General features: G+C 39.1%; 1 protein-coding gene and 1 long non-coding RNA gene across 5 annotated transcripts in view; one reads left to right on the top strand and one right to left on the bottom strand.

Moving 5' to 3' along the window:
• Positions 1-26,933, bottom strand: part of LOC149750203 (uncharacterized) — a 149,913-nt gene that overhangs the window by 89,598 nt on the left and 33,382 nt on the right. The gene's annotated exons all lie outside the window — the stretch shown is intronic.
• The window catches only part of SLC12A1 (solute carrier family 12 member 1), a 91,081-nt gene that overhangs the window by 58,828 nt on the left and 5,320 nt on the right, over positions 1-26,933 (top strand). For both annotated transcript variants that reach the window (XM_089907266.1, XM_089907267.1), the window contains 7 exons: positions 1,047-1,187; positions 3,682-3,788; positions 7,787-7,869; positions 17,741-17,884; positions 21,363-21,494; positions 21,729-21,840; positions 23,564-23,650. In XM_089907266.1, coding sequence (XP_089763392.1) covers positions 1,047-1,187; positions 3,682-3,788; positions 7,787-7,869; positions 17,741-17,884; positions 21,363-21,494; positions 21,729-21,840; positions 23,564-23,650 — 806 coding nt within the window. The remainder of the gene's footprint in view (positions 1-1,046; positions 1,188-3,681; positions 3,789-7,786; positions 7,870-17,740; positions 17,885-21,362; positions 21,495-21,728; positions 21,841-23,563; positions 23,651-26,933) is intronic.

Genomic DNA, 26,933 nt, shown 5'->3' with positions numbered 1-26,933 from the left:
ACAACTCCAAGCATGATCTGAGGACGAGCAGCACCTGTGTCATCTGGGAGTCTGTTAGAAATGCAGAATCTTAAGCCCCATTCCAGTCCTGCTCACTGCCTTTCACCAAGATCTGAGGTGGTTAGTAAGAAATCTAAGACAATTCAGTAAAATACCAAATCTCTCTATGAATTGAAAGAACTTCCCAGAAAAATAGTACATTTGTACCTTTGTCAGGCACATGGTAGATAATCAGAAATACCTTTGGGATTGATTTGAAACATGCAAAGAATAGCGCTAGCTTGGACATTTAAGGAAGAAGAAACAGGAACAGAAATTTTAATTAAAATGAGTTTCCAGAACTCAAATCTTGGAATTATAAAATGCTTCACCTACCGCCGCAACACCTGCCTCCTTCTCTATTAATCTGTTCTTCCTATGCCATAGGTATGTGAATTTCTAATCCCACCAACTTCATTGAGTAGTGGGAAATGTTAATTCGAATAGGAGTATGTCAACATTACACAGGGAAAAGTGGTACAAAGGCGTCTTCACCATACACGAAAAGCAATGAATGGGCCTAACAGAATTGTCAAGATGTGGTAGTTCCTGCCAGGATTTGCAGCTCACCATATTTTGGCTCCCAAGAGTGCTGTCGCATTTCTTGAAACTGGGCTCTAGCTGAGATTTCCTTGGTGTTCCTAAATGTGGCTCTCGCTTTTGAGTCGAAGGTTGATTGTGAATTTATCCTGAACTTCTTCAATCACGTTTTCAGTATTTTTCTCACGTGCCATGATGCTCTCAGCTCTTTCTTTTGACATGAGGCAGTTAATTAAGTAGGTGCTAATACATCTAGACATTCTGCATGGAAACTGAAAACTGTGAGCAACCCAGGTCCTCTCCAGAAGGCTGAGTTTCTGTGAATCCTGTTTAGTGAGGTGTTTCCCCCTCTTTCCCATTTCTTAAGTCAATGGGGGCATTGCTGGCTATTTCTGTCCTTTAGAAAAGAACAGCAGCGTGATGTATAATACCAGGGCTTCTAACCAATGTTTGATTGTGTCATGCAGGGACCGCGCAAGCTGTGTGTTAAAGAGATGAACAGTGGCATGGCAAAAAAGCAGGCCTGGCTTATAAAAAACAAAATCAAGGCTTTTTATGCAGCAGTGGCAGCATATTGTTTCAGGGACGGTGTCCGAAGTCTCCTTCAGGTAAGGCTGGCATTGAGGGAATGAGTACAGAGGCAAAAGACAATTAGCACTCTGTTTTAATGAAGCTCCCAAATGGAATGGCTCCAGTTAGGCAGACTAGCATCAGAGATCAATGCAGATGGTTAAGGAATTCATTTTGAATTCCTGGGGATAGGCAAAGCTAAAACAGAAGCAGAGAGGTTCTATTACAATGAACTAGGAGTGATTCACTGGAAATGGAAAATGAGGTTGCCTTTGGCCAACAGCATATATTCTGTCCCCATACTTATTGAAATGCAAATTTGTTCTGATCGTTGACATTCAAGATCCTATTAAAACTTCAAACTATTTTTACATCTCATACTGAATATAGCAATGCTCAAGTCAGGCATTCTTTTCCTTTTTTCTTTTGCAAATGGTGTGAGGGCAGCTGCAAGACTGGACTAAATAAATTCCTGGTGATCCCAGGCATAAAATCTCCCTCTCCTCCTAAATTATTTCCAGAATGTTAAATAAAATGTAATAATATCTGTGGTTCAACACTAAAGCCCACAGTCCTTCCATCTTTTCTCCCTTATTCTTCCCTTTTTTCCTCACCTTCTATAATAAATATATAGAGTCTTTCCCTAGTTCCGATTTTCATAATTTAGAATGCCAGGGAATCCTAAAACAATCCAAGAGAAACTCAAAATTATAGGGCTTGGCTTTCTAATAATTTGGGCTTTAGTATGGTTGGAAAAACCTGATTCTACATATACTAAATGATGTATTTAGGTTTTAGAATTGCCACCTACAGGAGTGTCAAAATTCAGGATTGCTTCCAGGTAACTCTGATGGCTTATACAGGCAAGAGAGAAAACATGTTGATTAAATTGTAATATTTTGGAGAGTAAGAGTGTTTGATGCATTTCTGTCTGCAGAGAAACCATTTCTGAAAGATCCAGTACCCCCATGAGTCTCTTTTCATCTGTTTTTAATTTGATAAACCACAGAAATAGGTGTCATTGCAAGATGCTGATTTTTCTTTCAGTAGTGAGTTACTTTTCAGTAGCTCTTTGGTTAAATACGTTGGGAAGGTTACACATTTAATGTAAAATTATCATGTAAGATTAGTAAAATAATAAATTTCAACTAGGAATGAGAGGACAGACACAAAATAAGAAGAGGGAGTGAAAGGACATTGGTATGGAAAACAATTCATGTGCTAATCCAGAAGAAACTGTAAAAAATTTCGACAGTGCATAAAGCTTGTTCACCTGAATTTCTTCAAAGAAAAATGGCGGAGCACAGAGGGGTCATGACAGAAAGGGCAGGACAGAGTGGCATTAAAGGGAAGCACCGACAACTACAGCATTTTGAATAAAGAAATTATGGCATGAATGACCACATCCCCAAACTGCAGTCATGGAAAAGACTACATCTATACTGCCGTGCACCAGCCAGGGGCCAGATGACAGCTCTAAGAGGAGCTGTTCTGCTACCTGTACATTTCTAAGGGCAATACACCAAATGTGGTGGAGGCAAAGTTTATTTCAGGAACCCTCCATCAATGCCAATCTCTTTCCACTTGCTACTGTCCCCTCTAAAATACCCCCCCCGATCATTTGTTTCACTCTTCCCATAACCCAGAATATCCTTCCTTCACTTCCACTGCTCTCCTTACCTTTACTTGTCAACATCTAACCAACCTGCAAGATCCAAAACAAATGCCACCTCTCCCATGAAACCATTCATGAATCCTTAGCTGGAATTTAAATTTTCTTCCTTTATGCTTCCATATGATTTCCTACTGCATTTGCACTTGAATTATAATTATTATATATCTCATCACCTCAACCTTATTCTAAGCTCCTTCAGGCCCAAGAATATGCCTCACTACTCTCTCACAGCACCTAACACAGCACTTTGCAATTAATAGGTGTTCAGTAATATTGCCAGATTAAATTTAATTAACTGGAAGCCGTATTCTGTCATCTAATGGGGGGAATGAAACTTCTGATATGGAAGATGGCTATTCATGATACCGTCATGTAAGAGATTTAGGTTCTGGAAACATAGTTCAGTTATTCTTCAATAAATAATGTAAGTAGAAGTTTCAGCGATCCTTCTGTATAAGAATTTTCCAAACATGGATTTTATTGCTAATGACATTATGGATATAGCAGGTGGAAATGAGCTTTGAACCACGAAGTTACAACACGCATGCCAACAGATAAGCCGATCCTCACCTGACTTTAAATTATTGAACCATTTTAATGAGTGTATCAGAAGAAATGCAAATGACTGCTAATTTAGAAAAGCTTCATTTCTGTCATCTAAAATCCATTTATGGCTGAGATGATTTAGAACTAATCTTTCTATTTTATGCTTGAGTACAGGCATGAAGGACATGCACTAAAATGTAATCTAATCTTCAGAACATTACTTCAGTGCTCTTTTGGACATTCTTTTTCACTTGCAGTGGTAGTTTCCTGGCCTGGTAAGGATTGCCCATGTGTTTATCTCCTCTGTTTAGGCCTCAGGCTTAGGAAGAATGAAACCAAACACTCTGGTGATTGGATACAAAAAAAACTGGAGGAAGGCTCCCCTGACAGAGATTGAAAACTACGTGGGAATCATACAGTAAGTGATGGCTTTCAAGACGTGCTCTTGTTTATAAAGCACTAACCAGGGCAGTACATAACTGACACTGTTGTACAGAATAAATTGCCTGAGAAGAAGACATTCCCCTGGTACTCTGAATTCTTTACCAAAGTGAGAAAACACTGCCAATATAATAGAACTTGAGGGGATCACAGCATCAGAGGAGGCAGGGTTGGGGAAATTTGGTGTCAAAGAAAAAGGTAAATATTAAGAGTTACAATCTTAAAACCTATTTATAAGAGCAAAAGCAAAGGACAGCTAGGTAAGGAAGGAACTGTTCTTTCAAAACACTTGGATCTTTGGTTGACTGGTGTGCTCAATTCAGTCGTTGTCTTATCCTGAGCCTTGGATAATGAGTTCACTACCCCAGAGCCTCAGCTCTCCCTTCGCTGACGTAGCAGTGTTGGTTTATAGACAAAAAGTGAGTTTTAAAAGGTATGTGACATCTAATATCTAAAAATTGAAGAAGTCTTGGGAAAGGGATAATAATGAGAATCCTTAAAAGACTAGCCAGTGCCAGGCTAATGTCCTTAACGTGAATTATCCCACTAAATTCTCACAAGAAGCGTTTGAAGTAAGTACTTCAAATGGGAAGTACTGTTCCCATTTTTAAAGTAGACATTAAAAATTAAGTAAAATGCAGAAAATGACAGAGTTTTATAAGTGACAAAGCTGGAATTCTGACCCAGGACCAACTGAATTCAAAGTTTAAACTAATGATCCCAATGCTATGCGACCTCCAAAAGTATATAAATACACAAAGTATTACCTGGCTTGGTTCCTTCTTTTGAGTAAGAGAAAACAAATTCTACACATACAGAGAAGCTCAGGGTGTCCTCAGTGACCATTCTAGAAAATTGAGCCTTTCTTCCAGGCCTGAACATACTTAACCAGCTTTGTCTCAAGGGGGGCAATGTTAGCTACCCCTAACAGCCGTCTTTTGTGTCAACAGCTCTGAAAATGGAAGATTTCCTCTGTCTGGGTTCTGACTTCGCTCTGATTTCATACCACAGGGCGGAGAACGTGCTGAGAGGTCTGGCTGCACTTAAAAGTCCATAATACACAGGAAAGAAATCCTCATCCCTGCAAAGCGAGCATATACACAGTGCTCCTTATACTAGGATCTGTCCTCCGGCCCCTGCTAGAATGAGCATCACATTTACCATTATTTGGGGGAGATTTAGGGAACATAACAAAAGTATTCTAATATTAGTCCTATCAAAAAGAAGCATAAGAAAATAATTTTCATCTTCTGAAATTATATGCATTACTGACCAAACAAACATTCACTTAACAGTCCTCTTAACCTGGGGAACCCATGTATTAAATGTATCCTCCTGAATTGTGTTCCCTAAACATATAAAGGCTGGATGCCACGTGCTGCTATCTGGCTCCTGCTGGTGCTCTAAGTTCAGTAGGTTAAGGCTAAACCAGGTGATCAGGGACAGAATTTTGCCAGGCTTAGCAAACAGCATTTTGACATATTTTAAATCACAGTCAGTTGCCGACTAGACATTCTTAGAAATGGATTAGATCCACACTCTGTCATCCAGATTCTTCAGTAAAATGTTGTCCTCACCTTTGGGAACAAAAAAAGGGTGGAGCAAATAGGAAGAAATACGTGAATCTTCAGTCAAAGAGTCCATCAGTTGATACAAAATTATTTGAGTTCGTCTTCCAAACTCCCTACCATCCAAAACATTCTAAAAATTCAAAGGACCAAAATAATCAAACCCAGTAATATCAAGCTGAGGAGACTTCTGGCGTTTGTACCAAATTAATGATTGGTCTTCTTGGTAATAAAGTTCAGTGTTAAGGTGGCTCAAATTTGTAATAGTATAAAACTTAGCTGGTTTGGTGAAGCTAAATGACTTTATTACGACAGCACTGGGGTCAGTACAGAAGGAAGACAATCAGACATCCATGTTGTATTTCCCTTTCTAACTTTTTCGTTCTGTTCTGTTTTATGATGGAAAGCACAGCATTAGTATTAACATAAAGGGGTAGCACTACAATAGTACAATATTTTACCATTTTTCTTTGACTAAAAGATTTTAAATTTCTGTAATATTAAGTATGGTTTAATTTTAATTAAAATAATTGTATTAGTTTCCATGGGCTGCCATTAAAAATTACCTCAAACTTAATGACTTAAAACACAAATGTGTTAGCTTACAAATACATAGGTTAAAAGTCTGAGACTCAGAAAGAGAAAGACAAATACCATATGATATCACCTATATGTGGAATCTAAAATATGATACAAATGAATGTATTTACAAAACAGACAGACTCATGGACTTAGAAAACAAACTTAGGTTTACCAAAGGGGAAAGGGGGTGAGGGAGGGATAAATTAGGAGTTTGGTACTAGTAGATACAAACTACTATCTATAAAATAGATAAACAACAAGGTCCTGCTGGATAGCACAGGGAACTATATTCAGTATCCGCTAATAAACCATAATAGAAAAGAATATGAAAAAGAATATATATATATATATAACTGAATCACTTTGCTGTACACCAGAAACAAATAAAGCATCGTAAATCAACTATACTTCAATTTTAAAAAAAAGCTCAGACACTAACTTCCTGAGCTGGAATCAAGGTGTGGGCTGAGCTGTTTTCCCTTCTGGAGGCTCTAAGAGAGAATTCCTGGGCTTGCCTTTTCTAGGTTCTAGAGGCTGCCCACTGCTCATGGCCCCTGCCTCCATCTGCAAAGCTCTTGACGGGTCAAGTCCTTCTCACACCACATTATTCTGACCTCCTCTTCTGCCTCCCAATTTCACTTTTAAGGACCCTTGTGATTACACTGGGCCCATCCACATTATCCAGGATAGTCTCCCCATCTCATGGTCCCTAACCTAATCACACCTGCAAAGTCCTTTTTGCCATGTAAAGTAACATATTCATAGGTTCCAGGGATTAGAATGTGGATGCCTTTGGGGATCCACAATTATTCTGCCTAACGCAGAACCCAGATATTTTTTGTGGAACACACTATTTTTTATAATCAAGGACACCTCAAACAAGATTTATCTAAAATTTACCTTGTGGCACTTTTGCTAGAAGGGATCTATTTTTTTAAGTGAAGTTCACTTACGGTTCAATTTTTGAATGGATATTCATACTATACTGAACTTATATCACTATTTGAAAATTCAGGTCTACTTTGGCTAGAGACTTGTTTGCATATCGTGAGGCAATCACAAACTGCACTGTTTCTGGGAAAGGACAACCAAATGGAAGGGTTCCTTGGGCTTCGTTCAATCCATAAACGATTGAACAAAGGAACTCCCAAGGAGAATATTTCAAATGAACTCAAAGTACTAATCAGTTTGCCCAATACTTAAGGGCAAAGAAAAAATGTTCTGCGAGAACACAGTTAAAAGAGCAAGGCTTTCTTTCCCTCCTAGATAATCTAATTCCATTGGGTTGGGTTTAGAGAAGGCACAACTGCCCATTTCAACAGGATAGAGTTGCCATGAAAAAGAGTTGCTTTAAATGGTCTCTCCAAAGTCAATGATAATAGTTCCCTAGAGGAACTGGAGACATTTTTAACTGGGAACTTGATGTCCAAAACGTTGGAGGATTCCTCCTCAATGGGTAAGAGGTTTGACTGATAATTTCAAAGGCTCTGTGCAGCCTTGAAACTTCTGTTCTAAATATTTCAGCTATGGTTTTGTTTACATTAGAAAAGAATCAAGTATTTTAAATAATCAAAATTCTAATCTTAATCAAAATTCTAGTTGACAGTATTGTTTGAATAAGAGTTAGTTATCTTTACTCAAAATACATTTTTAAAAGACATCAAGGGAAAACAAACAGAAAAGGCTATCAGCTCCTGGCTATGTTTGAAGGTGAATTTTTGGAGTTTAATTACACTAAAATCCTAGAAGCAAGTTCAGTATTAGCCCAAATCTTGAGGATTAAAGGAGTCATTTAAATCACTAACCATTTTGCTTCCACTTTCAGTGATGCGTTTGATTTTGAGATTGGTGTTGTCATAGTCAGAATCAGCCAAGGGTTTGACATCTCCCAGGTTCTTCAGGTGCAAGGTATGTATTTTCTTTATTCAACCAATAGGTATTCATTCAGCACCTACTCCCTGCCTGGCATTGTTCTAGGTTCTGGGGATAGCACAGTACCCAATACAGACAAAACCCCCAACAGTGCAGCTCACGTTCTTGTGCTGACACGAGGTGTGTACACTTTCCCCGTGTTTTCCTCATTGCTAATGCAAGTGGCCTTTGTCCTGCTAACCAAAAATACAGAATAATTCAGGGAAGATATCATTTAATCTTCTCGTCACAAAACCACAAAGCTAGCATCACTAAAAATAAATACCTTTGGTAAAATAAACTGCCAAATTGATTTTTGCAAGATGTTTCAGAAAATGAAGATTCTTTCCTCAGAAAACCATGTATTTTGTTTTTAAGAGTCTATGATCTGGTTTGTAGCTAACATGGAAATGAGCCTGAATGTATCATGCTGTGAATCACCAATCTAAGTCAGAGGCCGAAACGCTAATTCAGTTTAGTGATTCTGCTTTTTTCCCTGTAGAGGATTCCATATATTACTTGTTTAGTCTTAGAGTTTAAACACATCCTCTCGTGTATGGAGTGAAGGACACACCTAAAGAGTCGCTAAAATATTAAGATAGAACTCTAATCCATTACTTATCTCTTTAGCTAAACTTCACAATAGAGTCCACTGACAACAGGACACTAAAACAGAAGGTACCTCTTGTGTACCAGGCATGGTGTATATGTCAGTGCTGGGTAGACTAAGACTAATAAGAGTCTGTAATCTCAAGACACTCACAGCCCCGTGATGAAAATGGGTGTACTGTTAGTGTGATAATAGGGTATTATGGGAAAGAGAAAAGGGGCACTTAACTCCAAAAGGCTTCCTGGAGGAAATTACCTTTGATTTTAGATCTAGTGGATGAGAAGGAGTTAACCAGGCAATGTTGGGAGAGAAAAAAATGAGAGTTTGATCAACAGCATTCCTGGCAAAGAGGAGAGCATTAGCAAAAATGTGAAGACACAGGAATATGGAGGAATGGGGTATATGGGCAACCGAAAGCAGATTTGTGTAACTGAAGTGAAAAGTATGGGGCTTCCCTGGTGGCGCAGTGGTTAAGAATCCGCCTGCCAATGCAGGGGACACAGGTTCCAGCCCTGGTCCGGGAAGCCCCCTTAAAAAAAAAAAAAAAGTATGAAGCAGACAATAGTGAAACGAAGCTGCTGATATAAGATCCTGAAAAAGGCTCATCTGTCATATTAAAAATTGTGGGCCATATTCTATAGACAATGAGGAACTGCTGAAGAGATTTAAGTGAGGGAATAATATGGTGAAATTTGAGTTTTAGAGCTCATACTCGTTCAGTTACATGAGGCACGGACGTGAAGAGGACTAGAATAGAGACAGAAACACAAGCCAAAAAGATTTTTGTAATAATCAAAGCCAGAGAAGGTGACAGCCTGGACTAGAGCAGCCTCTCTCAGGGGATGGAGAAAAAAGGACAGAGTACTTTGGAGGTACAAAGAGCAGCATTTTAGGTTTGATAGGATGTGTGGGATATGGGAGAGGGAGGAGTGAAAAAATATTCCTTGGCTGACAATGAACGGTGGTGCTACCAATGGAAATGAGAAACACAAGAGGAAGAGCAGGTTTAATGAAGAGATGTCTGGTTCAGTTTTAAACAAGGTCCTGTGGGAAATCCTACCAGAACTGTCCAATAGGCATTTAGACAGTCCTGGTCTTGAAGGAGAAATCTGAGCTGGAGATGTCGATTTAGATGTTTTGGGTCAAACTGTGTCCTCCAGAATTCGTATGTTGTGGTCCTAACCTCAGAATGTGACTGTATTTAGAGACAGGGCCTTTAAAGAAGTAAGTAAGGTAAAATGAGATCAGTAGGTTTGGTCCTAATCCCATATGAATGGAGTCCTTATGAAAAGAGGAGACAGGACACAGACAAGCACAGAGGAAAGATCATGTGAAGACAAAGGGAGAAGATGGCTATCTACAAACCAAGGAGAGAGGCCTCAGAATGAAACCAACCCTGCCAACACCTTGACATTGGACTTCTAGTCTCCAGAACTGCAAGAAAATAAATTTCGGTTGTGTTCTGTCCAGTCTATGGTATGTGTTATGACAGCCCCACCAAAATTAATACAAGAGACATCATAATTAAGGTGAAAATTGAAACTGTGACACTGGAAAATATAACCCCCAAAGTGTGTATAGTCAAGAGCCCCAAGGCACAGGAAAAGGGTCCCCAAGGAGGAGCAGGGAAGGGGTGGCCAGAAAAGTAAAGGAACCAGGAGTCTGTGTTGTCATGGAAGTCTTGGGAGCAGAGTGCTCAGAATGACAAGAATCATCAGCATTGTCAAATACAGCAAAAAATACCAGTAAAAGTGCAAATGAAATATAATTGACATGGCACAGATAATCTTAGAACAATTTCTGTAGAGCAGTGTTGACAGAATCCTGAATGCAGCAGGTTAAGGAGAGAATATGCGATGATGAGGCAGAGAATGTGGATGTGGCCCACCATATGAGAAGTCTGGAAGTTGAGGAGAGGAATGAGTTTGAGGAGGGTTACTACAGGGAGACCTATAGACCTTAGAATGGGAGAAAGGCTTGTTTCCAGGCTGAAAAAGATGGGCTCAAGAGTAGGAGGGATTGAAGATGAGGGTAAAGAAAGATGACTATGGAGTAAGGTCCTGGAGGAACAGGAAGAATCCAGGGAAGGGCATGAATGCAAGAGTTGGCCTAACACAGAAGAAAAATACTTCATCTTCTAAAATTAGAGTAGAGAGGGGAGGACTGATGAAGAGGTATGTGGATTTGTAAGAGTGGTAAATTGAGGAAGATCATGCACAATAGTTTCAATTCTATGTAGCTGGAGCAATTTTGCTAGCTGTCCACTTTTTCTCTAGCGACACTTGGTCTCCAGGGTAAAGAGGACCAGGGTTTCGCCAGATAGGTTCACAGAAAGGAAAAGCCTGCAAGAGATTTGAGAGTGCAGGTGCCTAATGGGTTCAGATTCTATTTGGGCATTTCACGATTGTCTCCATCCTAACAGAAGGGAACATGAGTGAATTAGGTGAATTTTTTGATGCAACAATTCTTTTCTTGCAAGGGAAGAGAAGAAAGAAGAAGAAATTAGAAATCAAGCACTTGTAAACGATGGAGAACCACTATCTGATATGTATGCTCTATGATTTTGTATGAAGAGCTTTAAAAAATAAAACTGAGAGTAGAGTCCATCCTATGCAAAATTGCAATATAAAGGTTATCTTTGGTGCCTTCAGCCTTCCTTTCTTATGCCCCTTTTCTTTTTCATGGACCCTTTATATCTCCAGGTCAGATATACTAATTCTACATGGTGTTCATGATTCATTTATACTCCTTCCTAGTAGAACTTCATACACTGTAGCAACAGTAGCTCAAATTTTTGAGCACTTATTATGTGCCATGTGTTATGCTTCATGTTCACATGTAACAGTTATCATCCCAACTGCCCTATAAGGAAAATACAATCGTCCCCATTTTACAGCTAATAAAATTGAGGCTTCCCTAAGATTCACAGTGCTAGTAATTAGTAGAGCTAATATTCAAACCTATGTCTATTTGAAGCCTCTATTCTACCTTTCTAAAAGGAGAGCTAGAGAGGAAATGACTTACATAATGAGAAGCAGTGGTAAAATCTGAGAGATGGGAATGGAACAAGGCTATTCCTTCAAAAACGCAGCATACAGGCTGCCTGACTGTGGTAAGACAGACATGATGTTGAGGACAATCACAAGAACCTAATAGGAAGAGACCTGTTCTGTTAACCTTCTACATTTTACTTTAATTTTTCGGCCTTTTGTGCTGCACTGTTTTTCCATCTAAAAAAATGAGAATGCAAAATACAATTTGTATTAAATTATACATTTGCATTTGTTTTGTATGTTGATCTCTTCAAGCTGACAGATGTGATGTAGCTCCCACCCCTCGCTGCTCCATCTGCCAAAATGCACCGTCAATTTAGTTCTATAAAGCAATACAGCAAGCAAATTCTGCATGTTTCTGAAAGAATCCTGGCAGTGAACTGCATCCCCTTCTAATTTCCCAAGGGATGTATCTAATTTATATCAACTTTGATGTTTGAAATATTTTTGCTTCTTAGTCAACAAAGGAAAATGCAGTAGGATGCTAATAAAATAATTATAAGTACCAATTATCTAGAGTAAATGAAAAAACAGCGTTACACAAATACATGAACATGCAGAAAAACAACAGCATAATGATAGAAATTAACTTTACCCCACATTTCCATGCATTGTTTTGAAGTGAAGTTACGTAATTTATGACACAACCCTCATGTTAGATTTTGAATTGGAAGAAATAAGCTTGCATTTCATTGTATTATGCTGTAATATAGGGCTTAATAAGAGCCTGATAAATCTTAAGTATTGCATTACAATATGTTAATGATAATCATCATAGCTTTTCCAAAACAGACACCACAGTGTCATCACAGATTATAATTTAAAGGAAATATTAGCAATTCAGAGTGCCCATATACTGTAGTTAATAAAGCAGTGAATAGAAATCAACTTTATAGGTAATTTACCAGCTAATGACAATTATTTCTATACTGTGTCTCAGGCTTATGTGAGGAGAATAACTTTTTATGTAAATAAGATTGATGCTCATAGCATTATTACTTGTATAGTGCAGCAACTCATCCAGTACTGATGGCTGATAGTTTCTCTTAAGAAATCAATTTATCGCCTGACAACACGAAAAAAATGCAGTATTTCATATTGTTCACTTCCCACGGGTATTTAGCAAGTTTGCCAACTACAACATAGAGTCCAAATTGTACTGGTAGGAAATAACGTGATGAAACGTGATTTGCAATATACTGCGGTCAAGTGTTCCATGTAAGTACTGCACGATTTATGACCATCTCAGAGCAGGAGGGTTCTGCTGTGTCTGACAGAGTGGCTTAGCAAAATAAAGACAGATGGCAGTGTAGTAAATAATTACTTGATTGGAAGGCAACCACTGCAGGATTCCTTCCTGCCTTCAATTCAACTAGACTTCACCTGGGGTACAGCACATTGATTCATGTAAGCATTTACAGCTTTGAGCTCATTGATCAAGAAAGAATCATAATTTCATAATTAATAAAGAAAAAGGATGCTGTGAAGTTGGAGGATACGCGATTCCTCAGTGGGTTCCCCTGCTCTCTCTTTTGTTGTCAGATATTTGACTATTCTCTATCTTTCAGATTCAGACTGAACTGCAATGTGTAGACTCCTGCCTATTTCTAAAAGACATTGCTAAAAAAAGAAAAAAAAAAAAGACTGGAAATAGACCATTTGAGGCAATCTTGACAACTAAACTGAATTTCAAAATACTCACTCCAGTTGGTTACCATGCAATCAGTTTATAAAGGACTAGAAAGTAAACTACTGTTCAAGTGGTTTTGGCATTTGCATGAGGATACAGCTTGGGATTCACTCTTTGTTTTTCCTATGAGAACTGTTTTGGGGAACGTATGAAGACTCAGAAACTCACTCTCAACTGATAGATCGTAAAAGTCTAAGCTTTTTCCTTCCATCATTAGAACCTCTGGGATCCTCCTAGTCTTGGCATGAGAGAAGGGCAGGCTTTTACTCTCTCTCCCTAGCTATGTGGCTTTGTAAATGTGATATAACATGAAACTAATATGCAAGATTCAGAGTCCCACCAGATGCCCAGGTGGTGGCCCTTTCCAGGGTAAGGAGCCCTTTCCTTGCTGCTCATTCTTCAGATTAATCCCACCTGTCCTACCTTCTGTCCCATTCCAGCCTGGTTTGTACCATCAGCTGCTACCGGCCCCTCTTTTTATAACTCTGTATATAGCGTTAACTCTACTTCTTTCAAACGTTGTCTTTTGTACCAACCCCCCTTACATACACACATACTGTACACACTCCCACCCCGACAACAGTTCACATGTTTTTCTTCCTTTATAGAGATAATGCCGTCAAATGTTTTGAACTGTACTGAACAGAACTGAGCTGTTCTTTTATTCCAACAAACTATTCTTGAGTGATTATGGCGGTGAGCACTAGCAAGGCAGGGGCACAACTAAGAATGTGAGAGGGAGTCTGGGAAGCCTAAGCATGGGTTTTGGAGTCAGACAGGCCTGGGTTCAGACTCAGCTATCCAAATGGGAATAATTATAGTACCTACCTCACAGATTTGTTGCTTGGATTAAAGGATATGATGGCTGCAAAGTATCTGGAATTGTACTTCCCACAAAATAAACTTTCAGTAAATGGTGGTAATGAAATATGACATAAGCTACCCTCCAGGAGTTTGCAGACTAGTGGGGTTATAATAGACGTGTATCTTAAAACTCTATTCTATGTCACATAGTTATAGTTAGTGGAATAAAGGTTGAGGAAGAATATTATGGAAATATGGAGTATTACAGAAATTTCTCTGACAGAAATTTGAGGATGGTTTTTTCAAAAAAATGCATACTGGGTATTTTTTCAATAGACAGATATTGGCAGTCAGAGCATATCACTGATGAACGACGGTAGAAGGAAGAACACTAGAATTGGAAACAGAAGACCTGAGCCACTAGCTATGCAACCTTGGACAAATCGCTTGAATAGTGTGAACCCAAGTTTCCTTCACAGCAAAATGGGGAGAATGAGGAGAATGCTACTAGCTCTGCCTGCATCCCAGTATTGGTGCTGGGATGAAATAAAATACTATTGGAAAGGGCACTGTGAATCCTGAACATCACAGTGTATGGTGGTGGTGGTGGAAACAGTAAAGAAATGAGTAGTTTTCAGTCAGCCTCGTGGAAATCGGTTTACATCTATCTATTCCTACTCCCTTGCTTTATGTCTCCTGTGATTAATGGTACACTTTCGCAAGTCAGCTAGCCAGTACTCCAGTTGAAAGAAATGTTTGGACAAAGTCTACTCGTGATTTCGCATGCAAACAGAGGCAAACAGTAGGCCAGACAGATTAATTCAGGAGAACAGATAATCAAAATGTCACTTCTACCTAGCACTGAAAAGAGAAAAGGAGGGAGTGCACAGAAGGAGGCCTTAGATCATCTACAAAGTGAATAATTAAGAATTAACTTTAATAAGAATTTGCAAAATCACTGTGAGTGGTCATACCACTGTGTGGATCTGAAAGTCCAAGATGTCCAAGCAGGCAGATTTTAGCCTTTAGAATTGACTCTGTCACCCTCTGTCTCTGTCGTCTTTGAGGGAACTGCTGAATCTGACTCATTCACACAAAGTCTAGTTTTGTCTCTCAGGCCTGGGATTTCGCAGTTTGCTCTGTCCAGGATAGGCTTTGTATATACCTTTGAGCAAATTATTGGAGCAGCTCCCGGTTCACTCAGCCAGCTGAATCCTTACAAAGGAGGATTTATTTACTTTTCCTCCTTTGTCCAAATTAGAGGACAAAGAACATGGCAAGTAGTGGCTAATCGCAGGGTATGCTGGAGCCTGCTACAAAAAGAAAAGTAAGAGAACCCCCTCCCCAGTGTAACCCTTGCAGTTGCCCCCAAAGCAGCTCACAGATACGTGCCTTCCAGATGACTGCAGAGAACAGGTTACCCCATAGCTGACCCCTGCAACAACCCACAGAATGGGTAATAGCTAGTGACCCATCACCCAGGACAGTGATGCTGCTTTTCTGGGGCAGCCTGTCATATGTACCCATATCCTTAGAGTCTTCTCTTTAAAATGACAATTTTGAGGGGACCATAGTTTTGGGGAATTAACTTGGCATTACACCATGTGCCTGAGTGTTTAGGTTCATCTGAGGATAAAGAGTTGGAAGTTAATAAAAACAACCCTGAAATAATAGCAATAAGCCAACAGCAGAAGGTCTTTATAGAGGAGAGCGTACAGAACTTGGAGTCAAGCAGACTTCTTTGCACTGGAACCCTGTTATTTGCTGGGCGACATCAGACAAATTACGTAAACTTTCTGAGCCTCAGTTTCTTCATCTACAAAATGAGGATAATAATAGTAACTTTCTCAGAGTTTTTTGGGAATGAATAATATGCAGCACAGTCCCTGGCACCCAAGAGTGTAAAATAAATATTAAATTCTAAAATAACTCCCAGCCTTCTCAAAATACTTGATCTGCTTTGCATGACTAAGCCGATTTCCAGAAGTTGCATCAATACACTGCCTATAGAAATGTACTCATTGCTTTGTTCTCTAAGGAGCAACAAAGTACTGTTCAGGAGCTGTTTATTCTTTTTGCAAAGCTAGGAGGGTGGGAAAGGCAAGGCACTCTATTCTATGTCACATAGTTATAGTTAGTGGAATAAAGGTTGAGGAAGAATATTATGGAAATATGGAGTATTACAGAAATTTCACAGAATCCATTTCACAGATAGGAAATCAGAGGCATAGGAAAAGTAAATGACTTGCCCAATGTCACATAAAGCCAGGAGCAGAGCTGTAATTGGTTATGACCCCCAGTGCAAAGCAGCTTGTGTTCACCTTTTGAAAGTCAGGGGTAAGCAACTCTAAGCTTTAATACCATCTATCTGATTTCTTAGATTTTCTATAGCTGCTTGCTGGTCTTGAGAACCTTTGAAGCTTTGGGGAAATCACATGGGTGATTTGACCTTAAGTCTTATGCCACTGGCAAAAGATTAATTGCTAGCAACTGGAAAGGGGCCAGACAATTCTGTGTAGCTGAATAACAGCACCATCTAGGGATGTGACTGTCCTGACAGATTTAGTTAGTACAAAATTGATAAATCTAGAGTTTGTATAGCTTCACTTCCCAGATAGATAAGGCAACAGGCTCCGAGGGTTGACATTTACAGCAGCCCTACCAGTGTTTCGTAACACTGAATCTAGGTTTTCTACTCTCTTCCTCGGAACCTGGCTCATTTTCTAAGGCTCTGTCTTTAGTAGGCAAGAAGATGAGGGAATCTGACAAGAGTGCCACCTTACGACTGTAAGCAAGAATGCCCATCATTCTTTAACACAGCCATATGATTGCCTTTAAAGTCTTATTTATTTACCCTGATTCAGTGCAGGTTAAGGTCAGAGAGGGATGCAATGATTACATAGCAGCTAGGAATTTTCCGTCATAATCAGACTCCAAAAAAGATAAAAGGCAGCTACATGCAACATAAAAGCTTGGATAGTAGGTCTAAACCCTGGACAGGACATTTTACACAGCTTGACTCTTATTACAGACTCCAGTGTCATGAGGCCCTTTTTAGCAATGTGGACTCCGACAGGCACACAGAAACCTCAGCTTTTCTTTCTTTTGCTTTGGTCACTCACTCCAGAAAGTATCTTTGCTTCTTGGAAAGAACTGTTGGTGGTGGATATTTTTCACTGTAATTTGTATTTGGAGCCCACAGGGTTTATTATTAGATATGGTTCTCTTTCCTTAATTCTTGTTCTCTAGTTTTATGTTTCAATTCAGGAGGCATTGCTCTGTGCCTGATATACACCCAGTATACTTCTGTAATTTTTGTCACTCCCAGTTGTAAAATATCTAGCCCAGTAGCTTAGGTCAGTAAATCAGTAGCTTTCAGTGTACAAGATCTTATTACAGTGTATCTGGTATTTTGTGTTGCCAGTAGTAAATAAAGATGGCATTAAACAGCCCCCTTTGCCCTCACACATAAAAAACCCAGTGTCTTCATGTATTATAACAACACATAGAGTCATTTTTCTGAGCTAGTCGTTACTTTCTGAATACAATTTAGTGATATGTTATTTTAATAATCATTCAGAAAAATCATATATGTATAAATAATCATTTAATTGCATAGACACCATTTTTAATATTAAAATCGTTAATAAGATTTTTCCTAGAAACTTTCCTGCTCTGAGCAGAGTAAGTGATTTTGTCTTCTTTCATCAGATGAATTAGAGAAATTAGAACAGGAGAGACTGGCTTTGGAAGCCACTATCAAAGATAATGAATGCGAAGAAGAAAGTGGAGGCCTCCGAGGCTTGTTTAAAAAAGCTGGCAAGCTGAACATTACTAAGCCAACTCCCAAAAAAGGTAAGTGCTTTTAAAATTTACAGGAAAGATTACAAGACGAGCCACGACTTGCGTGTATATGGGTGTCAGTAGTGAGCATCTAAAACGTTGGGGACATTGAGTGTAGGTAAGGACTGAAAGATATTTCCGTAAGAGAAGATAGTATGGCTGGGCTTCCCTGGTGGCACAGTGGTTGCAAGTCCGCCTGCCGATGCAGGGGACACGGGTTCGTGCCCCGGTCCAGGAAGATCCCACATGCCGCGGAGCGGCTGGGCCCGTGAGCCATGGCCGCTGAGCCTGCGCGTCCGGAGCCTGTGCTCCGCAATGGGAGAGGCCACAATAGTGAGAGGCCCGCGTACCGCAAAAAAAAAAGATAAGGTAGTATGGCTAAAAGGTAGAAGCTACTGTAACTTATCAACAACATTCACCCCTTTGTACCATCTTACTGTAAAAACTTTGTTTTAAAATAATATTTGGTTTGGGAGTCATACAGTGCTTAAGCAGATGGAACGTCATAAAACAGAAAATTCTTAGTTAAGATGTAAAGGGGATAGAAATTTGTGACCCAGCCCCCAAACTGGTTTATCTACACCCACACACCTCACACACACCTTGCAGACATTTCAGGAGATTGAAAGTCGACTGGTACAGGTAAATAAGGGATCCAGATAGAATTCTAATTTCAAAAATGCATCTCTATCACAAACCAGAATTCCGGACTTGGAACTTCATTGACACTAATTACCTGCAGATTTTGGCTGAATGGTACACTTATCTCTGAATGTTCAGTATACATCCCAGAAATGGAGGACCACAGAATGAGACCTTGTTATAAGTTTAATAAACAGGTGATTCAAATAACTGATTTTTTTGAAAATTGCTTTCTTTCCAGAAACACTGCCGGTTTGAGTTTAATGAGGTCCACAGCGACCTCTGCTGGTAGAAAATTAGAATGTTAACATTTCTTTCTTTCATGCACAAATAATCCTATATAGTTACTGAAGTCATTCACTGGTGTTGCGCCCAGGAAAGATCATTTCTCTGGCAGGGTCTCCAAGTCAAGTAGCAAGATCCAAACTGAGACTTAGCTGCTGGTCTAGGTTAATAAGAGCCAACCTTTCAAAGAGGCCCTTCAAAGAGGTTGTCTCCTACCCTGGAAAAGGTTTGGTTCTGTTTGCTTATTTTCCTACTGTGACCCAGGGACTAAATTTAACCTGTAATACTTTTTTTTTTTTTTTTTGCGGTACGCGGGCCTCTCACTGTTGTGGCCTCTCCCGTTGCGGAGCACAGGCTCTGGACTCGCAGGCTCAGCAGCCATGGCTCATGGTCCCAGCCGCTCTGCGGCATGTGGGATCTTCCCGGACCGGGGCACGAACCCGTGTCCCCTGCATTGGCAGGCAGACTCTCAACCACTGAGCCACCAGGGAAGCCCTACAACATTTTTATATATTTACACAGAATTATAGGAAATCCAAACATTTACCTTCTTCAAACACTAGAGGTACCCTTGGGTGCCAGGAACATTCCATGGGCTAGGGGAGAACCTACTGTGCCTTTGTCCCCTTAAAAGGACATTTTCTAGAAAAATGATGTGTGGGAATCTAAAGTTGGAGTTACATCAGGTCTTTCAGGGTGTAAATATTAGAATAAGACCACCTGGATACTAACTATCTTCTTTCCTTTTCAATTATTTCGTGTACCCATGAGAAGAATTAACTATCCATTGAATCTGCACTATGCAATGGTGCAATCTGAAAAGCAATGGAAAATTCAGAAGTCATAACCCATACTGCTCTCTAGCTGATGGGGAGGAGGGAAGCATTAAGGTCCTTATTAGTGAAAGTGGGACTTAGTTATTTTGGAACGCTGTTTCTGCATCGCAATACTTTTGGCAAAAATGTACACCTCTGAAAGTCAACATGTCTCATTGTTCAGAAAAGCAAGATTATGTTATGTTTTGTTTCCAACACCTAAATTTTCAAACACAGCTCTGAAGTAGGCCCCTTCACTGCTCCAGGCCTTTGTTAGCTGACCACTCTTCTGACTTAGGACCAACTCCGCCTCCAGGCACTCATACACGGTCCTCTGGATGCTTTGATTTGCATGTAAGTGGGGGCAGAGTTTGGTCCGTTTTGTAAAGATACTTAACTTTCTCCCTTAGCGGTCCTAGGGAGATACAAACTATATGAGATAATTGCTTCAGAACCAACAGGCCCAAACATGAAAACAACAAAAGACAGAACAAAGCATCCTCAGAGCCTCTTAGATCAGAGAGGAAGCTCTGCAGAGGCTGTCAGCTCTACTCTAAGCACTATGCTGACACCATCGCTTTGAAATAGAGCAATGAAGTCACAACTTTCAAAGATGTGGAAATGAGAAATAACATATATGGAGTAGGAAGGAAACCCCTACTGGGAAATAGGAACAACGGTTCTGAGCAAACACTGCCCTAGTTCCCTGGTACACTTTTGCTGTGTCCATGTTAGGGTGGAAATTGCATTAAATTTTTTTTGAAAGTACTTTATGTACACTCTTAACTATAACTCAAGAAAAGGTGTTTTTAATCATATTTCCTGGCTTTTTCATCTCATTCACAGAGATTCAAATAGCTCAAATGGCTTTACCTTAGATTCACAGATTCCTTGAAGAGAAAACAAAAGAGTAAGCCAGGTCCACATTAGGACCAAAGGGTCATAGAGAGTCAAGATGGTCATGGTCCCTGGCAACGTTTATAATCCAGACATTGATGGAATTTACACCAAAATTGCGCTCAAATGAACAAACTGTCTAGTGAAGGAGTACTTCTGATTCTTCTGCTTATCTCTAGAAAACCAATAACCACATGTTCTACTTTTAGGTACATCTGAAAATATAAGTTGAGTTATACCTGAAATTTGGAAAAATCGGGATATTTTGGCTTTTGTATCAGATAATTTAGCATTGGTACCTGCCTAAATAACAGTTCTGCTCTGAGAGAGATTACTAAGGATCTGAAACAAAAACCTGCTGCTTTATAATGAAAACTGTAATCATAAGATCAATATCAAGTTTTTCTGAACTGTTGAAGGTGATCTAAATTATTGTGGAATTTGACCTTTATCTCTCCTCTTCCGGAGAATAGGACTCACTAGTTACCCATAAATATAAAAAACACTTACAAATTCATGACCCTTCCTCTATTTTCCTGAAGAGATTTATTAGGAAGTTATTTTGCTTCTTTCCTCAAAAGACAAATGGAGGGCTTCCCTGGTGGCGCAGTGGTTGAGAGTCCGCCTGCCGATGCAGGGGACGCGGGTTCACGCCCCCGTCTGGGAAGATCCCACATGCCGCGGAGCGGCTGGGCCCGTGAGCCATGGCCGTTGAGCCTGCGCGTCCGGAGCCTGTGCTCCGCAATGGGAGAGGCCACAAAAGTGAGAGGCCCGTGTACCATAAAAAAAAAAAAAAAAAAAAAAAAAAAAAAAAAAGACAAATGGATGTACTACTTTCTCTTTCATTACAGAGAACAGCATTAACACAATCCAGTCGATGCATGTGGGGGAGATCAACCAGAAACTGGTGGAAGCCAGCACCCAATTTAAAAAGAAGCAAGGAAAAGGCACAATTGATGTTTGGTGGTTGTTTGATGATGGAGGTAAAAAATTCCAGAATATACACTAGGGAGCAGAATTTCTATGTTGATAAATTTAACAAACTGCATGGGAACGTATATGAAACGATATCAGTTAAAGAATAACATTTCCGTGTTCTCCAAAGATTTAAATTAGGTAGGAGCTATGAATGTGGGAAAGAATAAAGATATGAAGCTACTCATTTCAGTTGGATATGCTCATTCTTTTGTCATAATCTACTCTCTTTTTGTTGTTAGGGTTAACACTCCTTATCCCCTATATCTTGACTCTCAGAAAAAAATGGAAAGACTGTAAATTAAGAATCTATGTCGGAGGGAAGATCAATCGCATTGAAGAAGAAAAGATTACGTAAGTAATTTATCACTCCTGTGTTTGTATGTTTGCTGTTTTAATGCTTTAATTTTAAGAACTGTAAGCATCTTTGAGGCACAATAAATTTAAAGACAAAGTCACCATGATAGGCCTCAAGCTTACTTGTCTCTGGTCAGTAAATTATCTGTGTAATTTTTCTAATCATTGTCTTCAGTCCTTTTATCCCCTTCCACAAATGCTTCCAACAAGCATGTGGCACAGAAGCCTCATCTCAGGTCTTGAATGAGAGTATCATTATCTTGTATAATGTTTATTTTGTTCTGACTGGTAAATGCATCCAAGAAAGGAAGAGCCTGAAGGCATTTGTGTCCAATAGTTTCTTCTGGGAGATTCAAACCTGTTAATTCACAGCAGTCACTCTAGCACAGCACACTTAGAAGAGAACAGAGAGACTACATCTGGTCCGAGCCACAGCTCTGCCACCAACAAGCTGCAGGACTTTGCAACAGTCACTGCACATATCTGGGTCTCCAGTTTTTCACTTGTAGTGTGAAAGTGTTTAAATGGATGACTGTTGATGGCTCTTCTAATTAAAAACATAAGTAAGTCCCACGGTGTTAAGTCTGTGTCTCTCTTATTACTTTAGTCATGGAGAGTTGATCTGTAGTTTTGAGAGCAACAAGCATGCCGAGAGTGTGGTGTATCCAAAGGTCTCGGGTGGGAATCTGGAGAATGCCATTTGGCGGCATTTGGTCCCTCATGACATGCCTAAGTCCTAGTCCTTCCTGGAACTGCTACTTCCAGAAATCACAAAATAATGACTGGCTCTTATTCAGTAGTTTTTCACATTTTCTCCCCCCTCTTAGAAAGATATTATAAATATTTAATTCCTCGTAAAGAGAGTCATACTAAAATGGAAACTAACATGAGGTCTACAATAATTTATATTTTCTTAAAGCCTCTAGTACCTTATTGGGACAAGTGATAAAATCTGAAAATGGTGGTGGATTAGATGGTAGTAGGGCATCAGTGTTAAATTTCCTGATGTCAAAAACTGTACTCTGTTTATAAAAGAGAATGTCCTTGTTCTTAGGAAATACCCACTAAATTATTTACAGGTAAAGGGGCCTGATATCTGCAACTTACTTTAAAATGGAAAATAGGTAGGAGGTAGAAAGCCAGCAAGCAAAAAATATATAGATAGACAGATGTAGATAGAAAAAGAGAAAAGGAGAATGACAGATCAAATGGGGCAAAATATAAACAGTTGGTGAATCTGAGCTTTCTTTGCACTATTCTTGTAACTTTTTTGTAACTTTGAAATTATATCAAAATTTTCAGTTTCTAGGGGAAAAAACCTTTTAATCTATAATGATGTAATAATATATAATAATTATTAGTTTGTCAGTAGTTTGTCAGTAACTCTATAAAAATTATCCATAATAGTCAATAAGTACTGGAACTTGCTCTCTTTTTTCCAAATGATAAGAGTGGACAGCTCCACAATATCTTCCCTGAAACATGAAGGCAGAGCTGGGTTTGCTGTTTCCAGTGACTGCACCTACAGAAATTTCTCCTTGCCTTCAATGGAATAACTTGGTCCACATTTATCTGTATTCATCAAGTACTGTAATGAAAATCAAACACTAACCAAAGCCTTTGTCCAAAATCTAAGCTGAAATAAGACATGAAATCAAAACTCTTTGATTGAAAATAGCTAAATATGCAATGATGAAGTGTTTCTCTCTTATATTTTCAGAATGGCTTCCCTCCTGAGCAAATTTAGGATAAAATTTGCAGACATCCATGTCATTGGTGACATCAACATTAAGCCAAACAAAGAAAGGTATGAAACATTGAACAAGATCCACTGTTTATTCGTGGTACTCTCGCCTTCTCTTCTGTGTTAATTATCAGAAGGTAAAAATGTTATGGATTTACTGCAGTGACTCCTGATAGGGTATAATAAAAAGGGATTTCAAATAATCATGACACAGAGCTATCATGTTCTAATGGAAGGAAAAGGTTTTAAGGTGAAGATGAACTTGAGAGGAAGAATTGTTGAAACACCATTTAGTTAACATTTTAAAATTGCCCTTCATGTTATTGGTTTCTATGGTGGCAAGATTAACAGGAAGCACAAGCTCAGACAATTCTGACCTGAGCAGTCAGGGTAAGTTTTCATTATTGAACATTACTGGTGGGGCATCCTGAATGGGAAGCCTATGAGAGCCCCTAAAGGCGGTCTCTATCTGAAGCCTGGCAAGAAAATGTATTGCTTCCAAAATTTTTAAATGAAAAACATTGAAATAATTGTTTAAATGTCTTCAAAACAACATCATTTTAATTTCCTTGATTGTTAAGTTTGTCAAGTCCATGATATTTGAAAACAATTTGTAGGTAGATCTTAAAAGGAGTTCCCAGAGGTGTAAGAAGATTGTCTGAAAATCATAGCCAATTATAAATTAAAGTACTTAGAGCAATGACTTAGCAATTATAAAATATTTTCAATTGTTTACAGTCCAAAATCATATTTACTGTTGCATCTAGATGCAGTTTAATACATTTGATTTGGTGTGGAATAGGGTCTCCAAGGGTTAGAGTAGAGGGAGACACGAAGGTCTCAGTATGGCTTAGGTCCTTGCTGGACTCTTGGACCTCTTCTCATTTCTGTTGACCATCATTTCTCCTTCCTCCTGCAGTTCTTGATGGATTGCAATTCCATATTCCTTGAGTCTTCTTGCTCTTACCTTCTTTTGATTCACTGTTATCCCAGATGAGCTTAATAACTAACTGAAAATCATCCAGATTTACGACGCATTCTTATTGACCAAATGGCAACCTCGAACTTCATATAGTTTGAGGGTGTTCATGATTCCTCCAATGTTATGGGTCAGTTAAAACAGCTTTACGAAACATCTTAACTGTGATAAGAAAGCTATAATTGACAGGGTTAACCTGGATTATTACTATGTAGTATTTCCTTATATCATATATACCACTAATGCCTTTCATTCCTGTATTTCTACAGTTATAAACAGTTAAAAAAAATTAAGAACAGATTTATCATCCTCCTTGGTAAATGGAATTAACATTCTGATATGAAGTGAACTGTCATGTGGTAACCTCTGGTAGCCTTCCACATTTCACTTGAAGAATTTTAATTCCTAAGTCGCTGCCTCTTGGCTTTTGCAGTGATGTGATCAAACGGGCTCATCTTATAGCTCTAATTGGTGGGAATGCATTCTCTTTCATAACACAGCAGGTCCAGTGATTCCCTAGTATGTGCCACTTAGCAACAGGCCAGAGCCTGCCAGCGCTCTGCAAGTACAGGACCATTTACTGTTGTCTAGAGCAGTCACAGTGTCCCCTACTGACTTTGGATTTTCTATAAGCCCTGGCTCAATGCTGGGCACAGATCAGTCACCTACTTCTCGTAGGTGAATTCTTCTTGCTGTTGTTTGTCTTATCAGCAGCTAAGGACTGTCTGTGCTTGCTGATTAATTCGTTTCTATATCCTTTGCCTCTTTACCCATCAATATGGTTTTCTCTACCCAACTCCTGTTTCCTTCCCTCTCTTTTGTGCTAGTCTCTGCCCAGCTGCCATGGTCACCTGCTGCATACCCATCCTTTCTGTCCTATCACTGAGGATGTTGATGTATCTCTTTTACTAACCATGTCTCTTCCTTCTTTGAGTGTCCATCACAGGCTAGACACTCTTCATCTTCCTACCCCTGACCTTTGTTCCATGGTTTCCTCTTCTCAAGGAGGAAACTCTATGCACAGTCGTAAGAAACAAAGGACCCAGGCATTTGTGCTTTTGTCCTGTTACCTAAATTTGACTTTAGACACCATTCTGATTTGGTGTTTCTTACATATCCTCCACATCCTGCAGTGAAGAGTTCTATTCCCCTTTCTCAGGAAAAAAAAAAAAGAATTAGTTTTCACAATTGTGGAGATTCTCTATGTGATATTTCAAGGTCTTGAGGAAGATGCAGGAAAAAAAAGTCCATTCTTACTAGAATAACTGCAGTGAATGTACCCTGGTGTGAAGACAAAAGGCCACCAAGAAGAGGTGTGCTGGAAGTGCCATCCTTCTCTCTTCAGTCTTCAGCTATAACTGATGCCGTATTACTTTATAAAACAACCACATGTCCAATGCTGGCAATGCCTTTTCCAATATTTGAAGGTAAATTTTAGAACAGAGAATGGTCATTCAGTAAATCTCACAAATGGCCACTGGTAGCACACCTAGCACCTTTGTGATAATTTTTAAAAGGCAACTCCTCTGAGTGGTTTAATAAGAGAAAGAGAACTCTTCCTCTGGGCTGATGCAGCCCCAGGCCCGGGGCCCAAAGCTTACAGCACTGTCTCAACTTCAGCTTTCACATGGGCCTTGTTGGTCAGGCAGCCCTCGTCTACCATTAACAGCTATCTCCTGATCACTGTTCTTTCTTGGTCACTATTTTCACACAATGTTGAAAATAGTTTGTCAGTGATTTCCGTGTTGGAGGCTAATGTTAACTGTCCTTCAATTACCTTTAATAGATCTTTCAACTACCCATAAAACATGAGCAAGTCTTGATGGAGACATTCTATCATAAAAATATTATCTATAAATATGGTAGTGCAAGGGTGAAAGGGAGTACAAAAGCAAAGTTAATGAGAAAATAATTGGGAAAACTGAAAAGCTCTTGTGGCTAAATTTCATTTTTTATTGTACAGACTGAATTAAAAGTAATAGGCCAATAGAACAGCAATCTTTAAACAGAAATCAGAGAGAAACTAGAAGCAATTAACTAGATAATTTAGTTGAAAGATGCTAGTGTGATCACAAAAGCAATAAATACATTAATTTGTGAGAAGAAATCTTATATGAACTTAGGCGGAAATGTTTATGCAGTCAAAAAATGTTTTTAACTTTGTTATTATGAGGAACAAGGATGGGGAAGGCAGGGCAGCTATAAGTTAATTTTTTAAATTAAATTAATTCTCACTTATATTTAATAGTATGTAATACTCGACCTATTCTAGAATCAATTAAAAAATAATTATAAGAAAGATCAGATTTAATAAGAATCAAATAGAAATCCTGAGCTACCTTTGGATCACCAAGCTAGGAGAATGGA

This window comes from Delphinapterus leucas, chromosome 2 (assembly GCF_059928025.1).
Source record: "Delphinapterus leucas isolate spDelLeu-1000000601 "Yukka" chromosome 2, BTC_Dleu_Yukka2, whole genome shotgun sequence".
Taxonomy (NCBI): Eukaryota; Metazoa; Chordata; class Mammalia; order Artiodactyla; family Monodontidae; genus Delphinapterus; species Delphinapterus leucas.
The sequence above is the reverse complement of the archived record's forward strand: the minus strand, read 5'-3'. Positions and strand labels throughout refer to the sequence as shown.